Source organism: Pan troglodytes, chromosome 11 (genome assembly GCF_028858775.2).
Source record: "Pan troglodytes isolate AG18354 chromosome 11, NHGRI_mPanTro3-v2.0_pri, whole genome shotgun sequence".
Taxonomy (NCBI): Eukaryota; Metazoa; Chordata; class Mammalia; order Primates; family Hominidae; genus Pan; species Pan troglodytes.
The window spans coordinates 60,404,721-60,419,256 of NC_072409.2; the positions used below are offsets into that span (position 1 = coordinate 60,404,721).

Here is a 14,536-nt window from a genome sequence, read left to right on the forward strand (position 1 = left end):
TGTTTGTGTGATCTGATTCTTCCTGGACACTGAACAAGAGCTCAGGATACAGAGGGCTGTCACACAGAGCTGTTAAACACTTAGCCATCCATGGATGGCAAAGCTAAGACAGTACACTTTAACACATGCCCTCAGGGGCTCTGGGGGTCATGGGCAACCCCTAGGCACTTCCATGGGCTCACACAGAGTTCTGCTCCTGCTGGTCACCCAGAAGCACTCATCCCAGCCTCTGCACTCACTTACCTACCTGCAAGGAGTTGAGAGCTGTGGGCTGAGTAAGCAAGCCACCCCTTCATGAGTCCCACGAAAGGGTCAAGGGAGCTATCCCATTATACTAGGAAGGGTTGCCTACCAGGTGCCTTGAAAAGAAGACAAGAGAAAGAATGGCTTGCTGAAAAACAGAAAGAGCTGGGACAGAAAGAGAATCCAGAACAGGGTGAAGATTCTATAGAAAGCCTCACTTGTCTGAATTACATTAGCTTTCAAATCCCAGTTATTTTAAGGCCCTTTCTTTGTATCTTTGCTTCATTCCATGTCCCTATTGTCTTCCCCATTTTCATTTCAGCATAGACAGTCTCTTTCTTTTTCTTTCTCCTCCTCCTTTCCCTCCTCCTCTTTTTCTTCTGTTATTTTAAAAGATAATAGCATGGAAAATTGTTCAAGTTAATCTGGCCACATAGAAAAATGAAGTATAAAAGCCTTGTATTCTAGAGTAAAGTGTGTTTTTTCCAAACTTGTACCTGGAAAATTAAGGCTGAAATTTAACTAAGTTCCAGGCTTATAATGTATTTTTATTACTTTTATTTTAGTGCTATTTTATTTGTACTTCATCTGACTATATCCACGATTTAATTTTCTTTGTCTTGTTAATTGCCTGACTCAATATTCACTAACAAATGAATAATTGCCATTTGCTTATTTATCTTATCGTGTATTATTGACTGAAATGAAATGAGTGAGAGTTTTAGAATCCTCTGCAAATAAGGTAGTGGTAGGGGGTAGAATTGGAGAGGAGGGAAGGGTCTTATAATCCCTGCCAGAGTGTCCCATAATGCTGCTGCTAGTTAACCATGGAAACAGGCTTCTTTGACTTGGGTTCAAAAGGATATGGTGGCCTTTCTAACCTAAATATCTTGTCTGAAAGATCTCAACACATGTCATACATATGTGTGCTGACCTTATATTTATACTTGAAGGCTTGGTTTTATATAGTTTTATAAACAAACAGTTCTGGTTCTGAGTCTCATGTCATTCTGCCAGCTCTAAGAACCACATTTCCTAGGCCCCAGCTTCAACCTTAGGATCTGCTGGTTTTTGCTCATATAACTCCATAGAACTTCCATGGACTACCGAGTTGATTGGGAGACAATAGAATTTGCCTTATTGAATAAAATATACAGTTGCTGGTAGATGAGTAGAAGGAAGGAAGGAATGAAGCAAGGAAGCAAGGAAACAAGGAAAGGAGGGAGGACAGAAGAAATAAAGGGAGGAAGAGAGGAATGAAGTAACACTTATTGTCTACCATGTTCCAGGCACTGGCTTAGTTATCTTACATGTATTAGCTCACTTAATCCTCACAACTGCCCCAGAATATCAACCTATTGGAATTACATACTGAGGAATCTGTGTCCCAGAGAGTTTAAGTATGAGTAATAACACACCATGTAAGTGTTCAAAGTGAACTTGGGTCTGATTCCAAGTGCCATATTTGTAGCTACTTTGCAAAACACGACTCAAAACTTATATACTCCAACCTTTGTAGGCCTTCATCTCACTTTAAGACTAGAGTTAGATGGACAGACACAGTGGATCACACCTGTATTCCCAGTACTTTGGAAGGCTGAGGTGGGCAGTTCATTTGAGCTCAGGAGTTCCAGGCCAGCCTGGTCAACATGGTGAAACACCATCTCTACTAAACATACAAAAGATTAGTTGGGCCTGGTGGCAGTGAGCCTAGATTGCACCACTGCATTCCAACCTGGGTGACAGAGTGAGACTCTATCTCAAAAAAAAGAAAAAAAAAAAAAAAGACTAGGGTTAGACAGTGTGATGGTTAATTTTCTGTGTTAACTTAACTAGGTTATTTGCCCTGTAGTTTAGTCAAATACTTCTCTAGATGTTGTTGTGGAGGTCTTTTGTAAATGTGATTAACATTTACAATCAGTTAACTTTTAGTAAAGATTATTCCAAATAATGTAAGTGGGCCTCATTGAATCAGTTTATAGCCTTAAGTGCAAAAAACTAAGGTTTTCTGGAAAAAAAGGAATTCAGTCTCAAGATTGTAACATAGAAATCCTTCCTGAGTTACTTGCTGGCCTCCACAATCATGTGAGCCAATTCCTTAAAATCAGTCTCTCTCTCTCTCTCTCTGTGTGTGTGTGTGTGTGTGTGCGTGTGTGTGTATTCTGTTGGTTCTGTTTCTCTGGAGATCTTTGACTGATACAGACACAATGATCTTTCCAAGCTCTCTGGCTCTCAGATTCTACTATTTGATTTGATTTGATCCTGTCTCAATGATCTTTTCCCATTGAAATAGCAATTTATTTATGACCAAGTATCCTTTCAGATTAAAGACCTTGGTAGACATTTAATTCAAACTTAGTTGAAAATTAAATGTTAATTATACTTAATTATAAATTAATTATTTTAACTTCCTGCTCATCTTGTGTATCACCAACAGTAGAGAAATTGTGGGGTCTTAATTCTCAGGAAACGGATTAAGTGTTTTTTAGAGTTGTATTCTTTTAGTAGAGAGATACCCTATTTCTCCAGAAACTTAACTTTTGCCTTATGTTGCCTCTGAAGTTATTTATTAACTTTTTTGAGACAGAGTCTTGCTCTGTCACTCAGGCTGGAGTGCAGTGGCATGATCTCGGCTCACTGCAATCTCTACCTCCCAGGCTCAAGTGATCCTCCTGCCTCAGCCTCTGAAAGTGCTGGGATTACAGGCGTGAGCTGCTGCGCCTGGCCTGGTCTAACATTTATTTCTAAGTTAGGCCATGAAGCTAAGTTCTGCTTCAGAGAACTTGGAATTATGAGATATTTTATTTTCTTCTTTTTGATTATCTTCAGTTTCTACAGTGAACATATAAAACTTTTGTAAGGAGAAATAAAGTTTTAAAGATTGAGAAGCCTAGGCCTCAAATTGATATACAGTCCATTAAGTCATTCCATTATAAAACAGTGGCAAAGGTAAATGTCCTCACATAATATAGACTGAAGAATAAGAAAAATCGTATTTGTGTTTTATATGATTGAAGTGATAGAACCAATCAATTTTGTGCATTAGAAAGAAACAAATATATCAACAGCTAATGTTTAATTGTGTATTGCTTAGTTTTTGATGCTGGCCATAACAAAAATTTGTGTGATATTAATCTTTAAAAGTCAATTTATTTGTGAAGTGTTCATTTACATAGATCTTCATATTTTTTTGTAGTGAAACCTTACTATGTTGACTGGATTCATTAGTGGTAGAGATATTTATATTTCTATCCACAGCCTAAATTTCTTTGTACTTTCCATGGCTATTTCCCTGTAGCTAAGAGTCTCATGCTCTGTTAATACCTGTATTTGTTACAAATGCTTCTCCCTCCTAAAACTTTATCAAATAAATAGGAGTAGTAAATACTTCTTAAATACGTAAGAATATATCCCACTAGTTACATATTTGTTTAGCTACATTTGCCAATTATTCTTATGTTTGTGACACAATCATTGGAGGAAAAAATATCCAATAGAAATAAAATTTGGCCAGGTGCGGTGGCTCACACCTGTCATCCCAATCCTTTGGGAGCCTTGAGATGGGAAAATGGCTTGAGGCCAAGAGTTCAAACTGCAGTGAGCTGTGATTGCACCACTGCACTCCAGGTTGGGTGACACATCAAGACTCTGTCTCTGAAAAAAAAATTTTGAAAAAATAAAAGACATAAAATATTTTAAATTTAGTGAAGTAAATGAACGAGGGAATCCACCTAAGATACCCATCCCCCATTGGTCCCCAGGGCAGATAAGGTAGGTTTGACTGTAGGGTAATTCTTCTTTTCCTCCCACCATTCTGCACATGTGCTTAACTACCTTATTAGAGGAAGGCAAGTCTTCAGTCAAGTGCATGTAATTGGTAAAGACTTTTATACATGATGTATGCTGGAAATAATGAAACAAAATATCACAACAATTTACTTTTATATCTATTTTCATTCCATCCAATGTGACATTCACATAAATAAGCTTACTAACTCAAATATCATTTTAAGAGTAAATGGAACACTCAAAATGAGCATCCTTATAGGCATACTAGGGAAGAAAGGTCTTTGCTGTGCTAATGCCAGGTGGCTAATAGCTATCTTTAATGGTGGACGCAAGGTTAGTTTGCACTGACTAATTTGGCCAGGAAACATAAACCATTATGCATTTTTATGGATGATCTGGATGAAGGAATTGAGACTATGCTTCCAAATTATCTTGTAATATTAAATTAGGCAGAGTTACTATGTTCCAGAAGGCAGTCCTAAAACTGAAAATGACCTTGAAAAATAAAACTATCAGAAATGAAAGGTCCTAAAGAAAAAGGATGAAATCCTATATGAATGAGTAGAACCAAGGAATAGCCTACCAGAAGATTGGAAAAAATCAGCTAAGGACTGGCTATACAGTTGACTAAGAAGTAGCATTATCATTTTACCAAAAAAAGGTGCGGGAGATAATGGTGCTTAGAGTAAGGATAGAGCATACAAGGGGCAATGGGGGTGGAGGTGGAGTGGATACCGGGAGACTCCATTGTTTAAAGATACATTAATGCATTTTACTGATGTAAGTGGTAAAACCATGAGGGAAGGTGGGTTGGGGGAACCACTCACTAGGAGGACCCTCCTTTAACATCCTAACCTGCCTTGCCATGATCTGAGAAAGAAAAAAGAGAAGGAAGAGAACAAGAAGAAAAGAAAGAAGAATGCTTTGTTAACCAATCTTCTGAAAGCCAGTTTTCCCCTATGGTGATTCTTTTGTTGCAACTCCAGTGCTTCCTGTTTTGGCAGGGCCTGTTTTGCCCTCAGCATTCCTTTCTCTGGTGCTCTTTCTTTTCCTCCTTCTACCAGCATGTTTATGGGACTCCCCCAACCCTTCACTGAAAATGCACCCTCAAGGGTGGCTAGAGGTTAATTGACATTGTTGCGTTTTGTCAGGTGCTACTCTGGGTTAGGCTTTTTTGGAGCTTAGCAATTGTTGATTACCACTACATTCTTCAGCCTCCCTCCCTCTTCAGAGCCTATGACATTGCAACACTCTCTCCTAACCTCTCCTTGTCTGTCCTTCATGGCTTCTTTATGGACCCAATCATGGGCTTCCCCAACATTTGTGCCCCAGATCCCTGCACCTCTCATTTTACACAATCTCAGAGAATTCATCAATTGCCATGGCTGTATACCAATCAACATTGGGCGGGGGGTAATTTTAATTGTTGTATAATTTCAAACTTACAGGAAAGTTTCAAAAATGGCACAAGGAGCTTCCATATATTCTTTGCAGAGTTGATAGCTGTTTACCATATGAAGGTAGGCTGAAGACATTATGCCCTTTTGCTCCTAAATAGTTCAATGTGTATCTCCTAAAAATAAGGATGAGTGTCTGTGGTACAGTTTTCAATTTCAGGAAAATTGATACAGTGCAATTATATAATCCACAGTCCATGTTAAATATCATCCATGGTCCCAATAATGTTCTTTATAGCTATTTTTTCCCTGCCAGCGATCACTGCTGTGCATAGGGCACTGACTTCTCTCCAGGCCATCTGTCCCACAGCACTACCTTCCAAATAAACATTTTTTACTGATGTCATCTTAAATTAAAAATGTCTAAAATATGACTCATCATTTCCCCCCTAAAACAAATCATCCCCACCCCCATGTCTTTCTAATTCTTTTCAGTGTTATTATAACTCTCCTGGCCTTCCAGGCTTGAAGCTATGAATCATCTTTGGTTCTTTGTCCTCAGTTAGCTGTGTAAGTCCTTTATGTTCTTCCTGTGAAATGACTCTTTCATTCTGCATAAGCCTTTGTGCACTAATGCCCACTCATTCCACACATCAGACAAATTCTTCTGGTTACACTCATCTACCTGAAGGGCTCAGAAAAAGCTTGCAATGCTTGTCCTTCCTTAAGTAAACTCTGTCACAGCTCTGTGTGTGTAGCACCGAATAGTGACCTAGCCAACAGTAACATATAGTAATTCACAAATCTGTTTCAATACACACTTTCTTCCCATTCCCACTAAATACATGTTGAAGAGAGATTTACCTATTATGTTAGGGTGTGGAAAACATAACTGTCTGCAACTCACATATGCAGAGGAAATTTATCTAACTGATATTTGACCTTCTTCTGGAGCCCACCACCAGTGGGAAAACATAAGTTCTTCAATCCATTTAAAGCTTAGTCTGATGCCATAATTTAAATAGTTCTGCTTTCTATAGAAAGTGTTTAATCCCTCCTGAAGAAAACGCTCACTTTCTCAGAGATCCTCTCCCATCCTGTGTGTGCAGAGAAGAGCTAACATAGCAGAACTGAGACTACTATCCTTTCAAAGCCTGCTCACAATGTTGGTCCTTGGTTGGCATCTAGAAACTTGGGTTTCAGGATAAGAATTCCCTGATTAGAATGACCCACTGTGGCTAAAATGTTTGTGCAAACAATGTTTTATGCTGAACATCTGTTTCCTTCTGGGAGTCTGAAACTTTGGGACATGCTAGGCAGAGGCTGCCTACATGACCCAGCTCGCAGTAAAAACTCTGGGCACTGAGTCTGCAATTAGCTTTCCCAGCAGACAGCATGGCACAACTCACTGTTGGGGGATTTACACTCATCTTGTGTGACTCCACTGGGAGAGGACTCTTGGAAATTTGCACCTGGTTTCCTGTGAATGTCAGCCCATAGCCTTTGCTGATTTTGCTTTGTATCATTTTTATGTAATAAATCAAAACCATGAGTACAACTATACAGGTGGTCCCTGACTTGTGATGGTTCAACTTACAATTTTTTGACTTTATGATGCATTTATTGGTATTAAATGCATTTCACCTTATGAGTTTATTTTTTACTTAGATGGGTTTATTGAGATGTAACTGCATTGCAAATTGAGGAGCGTCTGTATATAGGTGTGTGTGCATATACACACACAGCTGTGAGTCCTCCTAGATCATCAAACCTGAGGTGGTATTGGGGACCCCAGTACACCATACCCTTTTCTCCCCTGAAAAAAGTATGTTTTTCTCTCCTCATGACTATTGTTTTACACTAGTATGAGCAGAGTGGGTTGTTTGCAGCAACAAGAATGCAGCTTTCCCTACAATGGCATCCAGATACATGGAGAGAAGGATGTGACTTAGCATCCTGATGCCAGAAGGGAGGAGGAGGGTTTTACGTGTGGTATTTTCTGCCTGTTCTGTTCTCTGAGGTGATATCCCTAGTCTACCTCATTGCTCTTTTCTTTGCTGGCATTAGTGGCCAAACTTTATAGACATTGTAACTGGCAATCTTTTTCTCTTTATCCTTCGGCTTGGTTGGAGCCCAGAAGGCCTGTCTGGGATGACTCAGCTTCATTTCCATTCCCATAGACACTGTACACCCCACAGACAACTTCTGTGTCTCTTATGCAGCCCCAGCTCCAATGGTCGGCTCTGCAGCCCCTGTTAGTATCCTCCTCTGCAGACTTGCAGCTACCTTAGGATCTCATCCATGCCACAGGAAAACAAAAGTGGCTCAAGATTGATGAGTCTTAGTGGTTCCCTCTGTCTGACCATGCTAGTGAAAGGAAAGGGCCATCTGAGAGTTGATCTATTTCAAGAGTTTCCAACAGAAATGGGGGCCAGGAAGCTGCTATGTATTTTTTTTTTATGCTTTAAGTATAAGGGTACATGTGCACAACGTGCAAGTTTGTTACATATGTATACATGTGCCATGTTGGTGTGCTGCGCCTATTAACTCGTCATTTACATTAGGTATATCTCCTAATGCTATCCCTCCCGCCTCCCTCCACTCCACAACAGGCCCCTGGTGTGTGATGTTCCCCTTCCTGTGTCCAAGTGTTCTTATTGTTCAATTCCCACCTATGAGTGAGAACATGTGGTGTTTGGTTTTGTTTTGTTTGGTTTTTGTTTTCTTTTTTTTTTTGAGATGGAGTCTTGCTCTGTCGCCCAGGCTGGAGTGCAGTGGCGCGATCTTGGCTCACTGCAAGCTCCGCCCCCTGGGATCACGCCATTCTCCTGCCTCAGCCTCCCGAGTAGCTGGGAATACAGGTGCCCGCCACTACGCCTGGCTAATTTTTTGTATATTTAGTAGACACGGGGTTTCACCTTGTTAGCTAGGATGGTCTCGATCTCCTGACCTCGTGATCCACCTGCCTCGGCCTCCCAAAGTGCTGGGATTACAGGCGTGAGCCACCGCGCCCGGCCGGTGTTTGGTTTTTTGTCCTTGCGATAATTTGCTCAGAATGATGGTTTCCAGCTTCATCTATGTCCCTACAAAGGACATGAACTCATCCTTTTTTATGGCTGCATAGTGTTCCATGGTGTATATGTGCCACATTTTCTTAATCCAGTCTATCATTGATGGACATTTGGGGTGGTTCCAAGTCTTTGCTATTGTGAATAGTGCTGCAGTAAACATACGTGTGCATGTGTCTTTATAGCAGCATGATTTATAATCCTTTGGGTATTTGCCGAGTAATGAGGTGGCTGGGTCAAATGGTATTTCCAGTTCTAGATCCCTGAGGAATCGCCACACTGACTTCCACAATGGTTGAACTAGTTTACACTCCCACCAACAGTGTAAAAGTGTTCCTATTTCTCCACATCCTCTCCAGCACCTGTTGTTTCCTGACTTTTTAATGATCACCATTCTAACTGGTGTGAGATGGTATCTCACTGTGGTTTTGATTCGCATTTCTCTGATGGCCAGTGATGACGAGCATTTTTTCATGTGTTTTATGGCTGCATAAATGTCTTCTTTTGAGAAGTGTCTGTTCATATCCTACAGAATGGGAAAAAAATTTTGCAATCTACTCATCTGACAAAGGGCTAATATCCAGAATCTACAAAGAGATCCTATGTATTTTTTGCCATCATTCTCATTCGTCTAGTGTACCATTCACTATTTAGGTCAAAGGGACTTTGCCTGATTAAAGCCCAGGGATGGGAAAATTGGGACATAATGTTGGCCCTTTCTGCTTTCCCTTCCCCTTTGTTTTTTTAATTCTCACAATTCCCTTGACAGGTTCTTCCCTATCTTCCTCCTCTTCATTTCAACTCTTCTCTAAGCCTTCATAGCAAAGGATATTTTCTCTACCCATTTGGAGAACTCTATAATCTCCCAGGTTTGATCACTGACATTCTAAAGTCCTCAAAACTGTGAGTTGGATTACAAGGATATTGTCTTGCTCAAAAATCCTATTTTGTATGTTAGAAGCTGGTATGACTTTTCTCTTTGGTTGGTGTTTTTCTGAAACAAAGTACAAATCGGTGGTTATATACATGGAAAGAGGAAAACACATGAATAATTTTCCAGTTATTACCCGCTTTATTGACTTGAGTGGTATACCAAGCAACTTTCTTGTCCAGGATTCCCACAATACCAATTTTGCCTTGGTTCTGAGCTGCAGTCAATAGTAAGGTTTTTTAAGGTTGTTCTTGGTATATCTGTTTTTTTTTTCCTATTCTATTTCATGCTTTTTGTGTTAAACTTTGAAAAGCATACTCTCTCTGCTTTCTTATAATAATTATACCCTCTAGGTTTCTAGTAAGTTGTTCTAATTTTTGAATACCCGCCTTGTTCTCCTATTTCATGTTTGCATGTTTCTGATTCCTAGTTGTATGCTTTGTCACAAATTTCCTGTTTTCCTTCACTCCTACTTTTCATATATGCCCTGCTCCCTTGGTTTTCACCCATTTATTTGCTCTGATTCCAAGTACCTCAGTGTTCCAATATTGTAGATTATTCAGGTGTATGTTAGGATGCTTTTAATAAGATGTACAAAATCCAGCTCAAACTGGGTCAGACTATAAAAGCAATTTACTGGCTTCCATGTTCTAAAAAGTCAGACTTCAGGAAAGGATTGATATAGTAATGCTATTGTGTTTCTTACTGATTGTCAGATGTGACTTTTATGGTGTTGGTGTCATGCTAGATTGGTTATAGGAGAGCTACAAACTGCACCCTGGGATAGATGCTTCTTCATTTATGTCCAATCGTGGAAAAAGAACTTCTTTCACATGAACCATTGAACAGAAGTCCTGGGCTTTAATCTGTTTGGACCAATTTAAGTCACATGCCTAACACTGAACCTATTACTGTCATTGAGAATGAGATGCCACTATTCTGATTATCGTCAGCCAATTAGATTCTGCTCCTAGACCTGGGACTGGGATCAGTCCTACTCAAACCACATCCCTGCTACACCCTGGAAAATGGGAGAAGCGGACTCATGGGTGAGCTGGAGCCAGCTCTTAACAGTTGCCATGAGCTAACTATGCTCACCTCTTCTTCAGTGTTCACTGACCTCACTCTGGTAACTTCAAGTTAGCTTTAGTGGGAGTATTTATGCCACAGAAATTGGCAAATATTACAATTTTAATTTTTTAGAGCTGGTTTACCAACACAGCACTGAGAATGAGAGGAACCCCATGTAACCAACATGGATTAACAGGCAACAGTCTCTTAACTAGTTTTTCTAATGTCAGAATTGCTTTTTCCAATGCATTTTTCTTTTGAGACAGGGTCTTGCTCTGTTGCCCAGGCTGGAGGGCAGTGTCATGATCATGGCTCACTGCAATCTCAGCTACCTAGGCTTAAGTGATCCTCACACCTCAGCATCCCGAGTAGCTGGGACTACAAGAACGTGTCATCATGCCCAGCTAATTTTATATTTTATAGAGACATGGTCTCACTGTGTTACCCAGGCTGGTCTCAAACCCCTGGCCTCAAGTGATCCTCACACCTTGGCCTTCCAAAGTGTTGGGATTACAGGAGTGAGCCACTGTGCCTGGCCCATTCTTTTTTTAATAACAGCTTCACTGAGATATAATTTCACATACTATAACACTCACCCTTTTAAAGTGTACAATTCAGTGATTTTTTAGTATATTTATGGGATTGTACAATCACCACCACAATCAATTTCAGGACATTTTTGTCACCCCAGGAAACTCAGTACCTATTAACAGTCACTCCCCATTCCTTCCCATCATCCCATTCCTGTCAATCACCAGTATACTTTTCTGTCTCTGTGAATCTGCCTATTCTGCATACTTAATACAAGAAGTTGTACAATATGTGGTTTCGCTTCTTAGCATAATGTTTTCAGGGTCTTTCAATTCTGTAGCATGTATCAGTATTTTATTCCTTTTGTTGACAAATAATATTTTAGTGTATGTCTAGACCGTGTTTGTTTATTCATGTAATTGATGACATGTGAATGATTGAGATCCAATTCTAATCACTGTTTCAGAATCCAGTTTTTTCCTCCTCTAGTCTTTAATGCTTCTGCTACCAGAATCACTTTCATAGAACAGCACATTTCATCTTGTCACTCACCTCATAAAAATCCTTCTCTCTGCCTATGAAATGCTGAAGGAGCCCATAGACGCTGTATTTGAAGCTCTCTTCAGTTTGACTGCAGCAGGGATGGGAATGAGAAGATCTCACCTCCCTTTGAGGGAACATTTTGGCCAGTGATGCTCAAATCTCATTTAAAGGACCTCTATTTGACCTACCCACCAAGCAACCAACCATAACACCTGAAGAAATAGCCCGAATGACAAAAGCAAAAGCCCAAACTACACAGAACAGTGACACAGATATTATGTAGCTCTGCAATTTTATAGTTGATATTTATTTTCATCTCTTAATTGATAAAGGTTTTGTTAGGGTTCTGGAGGGATAATGAGTTTTATAGTCAGATAGATCTAATCTGTAGTCCTGGCTTAGTCGCTTATTACTGACTTTCTTTAAATTCTCTCTTGAGATTTTAAGCAAATCATCATTTCTACGTGTAAAGTGGGTGTAATAATTCATACCTCAGAGCCCAGTTATGGATTAAAAAATATAAACACTCAATACTTGTGCCTAACCCATAATAGGCACTCAATAAATACGTGGACACTATTAAGGTTGAATATATGATGAAAATTTTCAATTATTTTTGACAAAACCCATCTAAGATTGTAACTATTTTGGTGTTCTTTCCTTGTTTTATAGCTTTGGTGATTTAATTTCAACATTGTCCTAGTGCTTTAAAATTAGAGCCAATTTAAAGCAGAAATTAGATAATCAGTTAAAAGTCTTTATGTTCCATGTCTGCCATTACCCTTGGTGTAATTGGAAAGAATCAATATATCCTTTGGGAAATAGTCAATGATAATATCTTGTTTTATTACAATGAAGCTTTTCTGAAGTGGCCTAAGGATAAACATCTTAAACACTACACTGGGTTATGTTGAGGTAAATTCTTACAGCAATGTGTCAGAGCTTGGCATTTACCAGTGTCATGGGAAGTATGACTTGGTAACAATTATTAAAGATATAACCCAAGATATTATTCTTTGCAATGGTTATAACATATTTTTAAAAGGTGTTGAATTGTAATTAAATTATAATTGTTTTGGTCATATATATGATCATAAAATTTAAATTGTTCTTTATGCTGTGTATTTGTGGTTTAGAAAAATTTTACATGTGTAGTAACTTTTTAGTTTTATAAACAACCATGAATTATATTCTTTTTTTGGGCTTTGAAGTAATTATGAATGCAATAGCCATTTTTTAAATTGAAACATTTGCTATTTGAGAGAACAAATTAATCAATTGTTAAAAATTAACCTTCAATCATAAGAATAATATATGAAAAATACACTTTTGAAGATTACTTCTTTTTACATATTTCAGTTATTAAATATTATTTCTCTTTTTTCCCCCATAGGTTTATCCCTGTCAAGATGATTATTCCATAGTCCACAGAAAATGCCGTTCTCAGTTCACGGATCTAAATGGTTCTAAAAGATTTGGCATCAACACTTGGCATGATGAGAGTGGGATTTATGCTAATTCAGATGTAAAACGGAAACTCTATCCCTTGACTAGTGGGCCTATCATGCCAATTTAAAAATAATGTATAGAATCAGCATCTCTGACTAATGAAAAATGGATGTAGCAGTTGATGATTTTCTATCTTAATAAATATAATGGAAGTGTTACTATAGTAGATTCCTTTAAGCAGAAAGTCTTATTTTCTGGACCAGTGTTTATATCCTTATTTTCATAAGCTACTCTGGTATTTTCCGAAGTTTATTGTGTGTCTTGCTGAGAGCATGCTACACAATTCTAGATGGTATTTAGTGAAACATTATTTTATGGATTATGTATTTGTTTTAATAATTATTAGAAAAACACATAAAACTAGCACAGTCAAGCTTATGATTGCTTAGGGTGTGGCTAATTATAAAAAAGTAGGCCAACTTAAATTCCACAGAAGACAAATTTTAAGTGAATAAATATATAGGTTGACATAAAACTTAAATGGCCGAAGTTTAGGCAACACTGGCCCTATAATAATGCTGAGTATGTATGTGATTTTTTTTTTGAGGGGGAAATTGGTATCTATAAATTTCTATTTATCTGTGGTAGCTAGTTTCATTGTGGATTATTTATTTTGCATGACATTTTTCCTTATTCAAGTTAAGACCTTTTGAATATATGGATAGCAGAGGTGCAGATAGAATCTTTGTGAAACTCTAGGGGTTTGATGGGAAATCTAGTCATCTAGTGTTAGATTTGGAAGAAATCTTAGCCATTGTTTTGACTTACCCTCACATTTTACAGATGAGCAAACAGAGGTCCATGGAGATTTAAGTAGTCTGCTGTATTGGTCAGCTGGGTCTACCGTAACAAAATACCATAGAATGGGTGGCTTAAACAACAAAGAAGTCTGCAAGCCAGGAAGGGAGCCATCACCAGAAATAAACCCTGCCAGAACCTTGATCTTGGACTTTTCAGCCTCCAAAACCATGCAAAAATAAATTTCTGTAAAATAAGGTGAGTCAAAACAATTGCTAAGATTGTTACCTTCTTGCCCTGTTCTTGCATGGCAGGAGGGGGATGGGGGTGGCGGACCTCTTTCGCTTCCTCTTCATGTAAGGCTACAGTTTTATTTGATTAGACCCCCACTCTTATGTCCTCATTTAACCTGAATTACCTCCTAAAGTCCCTATCTTCAGATAGCCACATTGGGTGTAAGGGCTTTGACATATAAATCTGGGGAGAACAGAATTCAGTTCATAGCTGTTGCCCAGGGTTATAGGAGTAGCAGATTCTGATGGATCTTTGAGGTGCATTTGAAAACTTTTATTTCTTCTGAGGATGTATTTAATTATTTGGCCAACTTGGGCTTCATTTACTTATTTTTCTTTAAAAAATAAAATTCACGAATAGCATTTCATGATAAATGCTAATTGAACACTGCCTCTAATGCTGGATTCACAAGATATAAAAAA

At 38.6% G+C, this 14,536-nt stretch overlaps 1 protein-coding gene across 4 annotated transcripts in view; it reads left to right on the top strand.

Moving 5' to 3' along the window:
- The window catches only part of CFAP95 (cilia and flagella associated protein 95), an 85,359-nt gene extending 72,119 nt beyond the window's left edge, over positions 1 to 13,240 (top strand). For all 4 annotated transcript variants that reach the window (XM_063787759.1, XM_016960937.3, XM_016960938.4 and 1 more), the window contains one exon: positions 12,967 to 13,240. In XM_063787759.1, the coding sequence (XP_063643829.1) occupies positions 12,967 to 13,149 (183 nt within the window). In that variant the 3' untranslated portion in view covers positions 13,150 to 13,240. The remainder of the gene's footprint in view (positions 1 to 12,966) is intronic.
- Positions 13,241 to 14,536: the final 1,296 nt, after the last annotated feature.